Here is a 3,608-nt window from a genome sequence, read left to right as displayed (position 1 = left end):
TGGAAGCAGCCAAGAGAGATTCAGCCTTTCCCTCCAGACAGGCTCGTCCCCTGGCACTCCGCATGTCAAAGGGGTGCCACAAGTGACCTCTGCCGAGGCTCCGCACGCTGCTGCTCCGAGCAGCGCTCCCCCGAGCACCCGCGCCGGCTCCCCGCGCAGTCCCGCGCTAACAGCGCCGTCAGGCCGCCCGCGGGGCCGGCACGCGCGGCTCCGGCCGCTGGGGGGGAGCGGGCCCGGGGAAGCGGGCCCCGGGCGGCGGGTCGCGGACACGCAGGGAACTCGGGCTCGCAGCACGCGGTGAGCAGAGGACGCTGTACGGGGCATCCCAGTGCTTCCCAGGGGACGAGGACGAAATGGCCCCGTCGCCGTGCCGCACACGACGAAGTTTCCCTTCCCGGCTGCCAGCGCACATGCACACCCGCACCCCGGCGCTGGCAAAGGGCGCTTCCCCCGTGGGCACGCACCGGCCTGGTGGCCCCGGCCCCGCGCCGGCACCTGCCGCGCCGCGGCTATCCCCTCTGAATCCCGGCAGGTGCCGCCAAGGCCGCCCCCGGCCCCGCGAGCGCCCCGGCGGCAGCCGGAGCAAAGGAAGCCCCGCACCTCCCGGGGCTGCCCGCATCCGCCCGCACCCCGGCTCCGCCGGCAGCCTCCCGTCCCCCGTCCCCCGCCCGCCGCAACGGCTTCCCGACGCGCACCCCACCTCCGCGGGGAGCGGGAGGACACGGCAGCAAGCGGCGCCCGGGCACCCCCTTCCCCGGGCAGGGCCACCCCCTCTCCCTTCCGCCCGCACCCCACACCGAGCCGCGACACCCACCCCCCCAGCCCCCTCCCCGCGGCGGCCCACGCGCGCCGCCTCCAGCCCCGTCGGGCCGCGCCCGCCGCCGCCGCCCCGCGCGGCGCCCCGGCGCGGGTGTTTGCTCAGGGCCGGGAGCGCGGCACGCGCCGGGCGCACGCACTTGCAACAACAAACCCGCGAGGGGTGGGGGCGGCGGGCCGGGGGCGGGGGCGCGGGGGGGCCGGCGGAGGGGGGCGGGGGGAGGCGGGGCCGCGCGGCGGTCAGCGCGTGTGCGCCGGGGCCGGCGGGGGGGGTGCGGGGGTGTGTGCGTGTGGGGGGCGCGGGGGGCGGCTGTGTGCGCGCCCGCGCCCCCCTCCCCCGCCACCCCCCGCCGCTGAAAAGGCGGCGGCGCTGCGCGACCCGCGGCCGGCAAAGCCCGGGAGCGTGGACGGCGCAAGGTGCAGAGTGTGTGTGTGCGTGTGGGAGCGCGGGGGGAGAGAGTGCGTGCGTGTGTGTGTGTGCGTGTGTGTGTCTGTAGGAGACGGGGGGGGCGAGCCCCGTCCGCCCCTTATAAGAGACACAATCCCCAGCCACTTTTTTGCAAAAGGGGCTTTGCAAAGCAGCCTGCGCACACGCGAGCGCCACGAGCCTCCCCGCGGCCGCCGCACGGAGGGCGAGAGGGAGGGGGGCGGGCAGCGCCGCCCGCCATCCCCGGCCGCCCGCCCGCTCCGCCGCCCGCTCCCGCTGGTCGCCGCTGCCGCTCCTCCCTGCCCGCCGCCTCTCGCGCTCTCTCTCTCTCCCTCTCTCTCAAGCGAGCGCGGCAAAATAATTTTTTTACCTCCTTTCCAGTTTTGTTTCGGGTGGTGGGGGGACGGGCACCGGCCGCCGCTCGGGCGCCCCCGCCTCGCAGGACGCCCCCGCGCCCATGGCCAGCGGCAGCCCCGCCAGGATGGCCAGCGGCGCCGGGCAGCCGCCCTTCCTGCAGCCGGCGTGCTTCTTCGCCGCCGCGGTGGCCGCCGCCGCCGCCGCCCCGCCGGGGCCGCCGCCCGGGGCGCCGCCGCCGCAGCTGAGCCCGGCGGGCGGGCACCCCTCGCCGGGCGGGAAGCCCTCGGCGCCGCGGGCCGCCAAGCGGCAGCGCTCGGCCTCGCCGGAGCTGATGCGCTGCAAGCGGCGGCTCAACTTCAGCGGCTTCGGGTACAGCCTGCCGCAGCAGCAGCCGGCGGCCGTGGCGCGGCGCAACGAGCGGGAGCGCAACCGGGTGAAGCTGGTGAACCTGGGCTTCGCCACCCTGCGGGAGCACGTCCCCAACGGGGCCGCCAACAAGAAGATGAGCAAAGTGGAGACGCTCCGCTCCGCCGTCGAGTACATCCGCGCCCTGCAGCAGCTGCTCGACGAGCACGACGCCGTCAGCGCCGCCTTCCAGGCCGGCGTCCTCTCGCCCACCATCTCGCCCAGCTACTCCCACGACATGAACTCCATGGCGGGCTCCCCCGTCTCCTCCTACTCCTCCGACGAGGGCTCCTACGACCCGCTCAGCCCCGAGGAGCAGGAGCTGCTCGACTTCACCAGCTGGTTCTGAACGCCGGCGGCCCGCGCGGCAGGTGGGTACGCGCCCGCGGAGGGCCGGGGCGGGGGGGGGCGGACGGACACGGGGCGGCGTGGGGTGCAGCCGCGCGGGGGGACCGCAGCCGGGGTGTCCCCGCAGCCGGGGTGTCCCCGCAGCCGGGGGCCGCGCGTCCCGCGGTACTTACGAGCGGCTCCGGCAGCCGGGCGCGGCGCTGCTCCCGGCGCGGCTCTGATCTGCTCTCTCTTTTATTGTTACAGGACAGTTGCAAAAGGGAAAAAAAACAAAGCAAAACACAAATATATCACAGACAGAAAGACAGACACAAATCCACTCAGAAAAAGAACCTGTTGCGTTTCCCTCTCCGCCGCCGTCGGAGGGCGGTGCGGGCACGTCTCCCGGCGGGCGGGCACAGCGCTGCGCGCCGCGGGGGCGGTCGGGGCGGCCGCCCCCAGCCCCGGAGCCCGGCCGGCCCTTGCACTGCGCCGCGCCGCCCAGGACTGCGCCCCGGCGGAGCGGGTGGCCGCGGGGGAGCCGAGGGGGCCCCGGCCGGGCCGCCTCCGCCCCGGGCCGCGGGGGAGGGCGGGCGCTGCGCTCCTCGGCCTGCGGAGGAGCCCTTCCTCGGGCCCGGCAGGCAGGCATCCCACCTCCGCACCCCGCCGCCGCCGCGGCCCTTCAGAGACTGGCGGCCGTCGCTCTGTGGACAAAGTCGGTTCCCCGGTGTGTGTGGAGGTGTTGAAATTCAGCTACGCTGTACTCAAAGAAGACCCCGGAGCCCCGTCTCCCCCGCTCCCCGCGCATCGCCCTCCCCTTGCTCCGAGTTTGTCCTCCCGTTTCCATCATAGAATGCTTCCAATCTTTTTTGTGAATTTTTTTATTATAAGAAAATCTATTTGTATCTACCCTAACCAATTTGGGGATATATTAAGCTATTTTTGTACATAAGAGAGAGAGATTTATAGAGGTTTTGTACAAATGGTTTAAAATGTGTATATCTTGACACTTTTTTTAATATGTAATGCTTATTACCTCTTCATGTTTAGACTTGTAGTCGACGTTACCTTACAACTGCCATTTTTGTATGTGGTTTTGTAAAGGACTTGGATTTCCTCCAGATGTACTTTAGCACCAACGTGTCTTACTTTATAGAAACTTTGTTAATGTATTAATAATGTTATTAAACAATGTTCAAAGTGAACAAAGTTTATGCAGCTATTGTCCAAACGCAAAATGGTAGCCATTTGTTTTTATATGCTGCCTTTTGGAGAA

The 3,608-nt window shown here is 70.2% G+C and overlaps 1 protein-coding gene across 1 annotated transcript; it reads left to right on the top strand.

Moving 5' to 3' along the window:
• The first annotated feature begins 1,591 nt into the window (after positions 1-1,591).
• On the top strand, positions 1,592-2,623 carry ASCL1 (achaete-scute family bHLH transcription factor 1). Its single transcript, XM_037390463.1, has 2 exons — positions 1,592-2,376; positions 2,600-2,623. Exon 1 carries the CDS (start codon positions 1,701-1,703, stop codon positions 2,352-2,354), a length of 654 nt encoding a protein of 217 aa, XP_037246360.1. The 5' UTR covers positions 1,592-1,700; the 3' UTR covers positions 2,355-2,376; positions 2,600-2,623.
• Positions 2,624-3,608: the final 985 nt, after the last annotated feature.

The sequence above is a fragment of the Falco rusticolus genome, chromosome 5 (assembly GCF_015220075.1).
Source record: "Falco rusticolus isolate bFalRus1 chromosome 5, bFalRus1.pri, whole genome shotgun sequence".
Lineage (NCBI taxonomy): Eukaryota > Metazoa > Chordata > Aves > Falconiformes > Falconidae > Falco > Falco rusticolus.
This window is presented reverse-complemented; position numbering and strand designations above follow the sequence as displayed.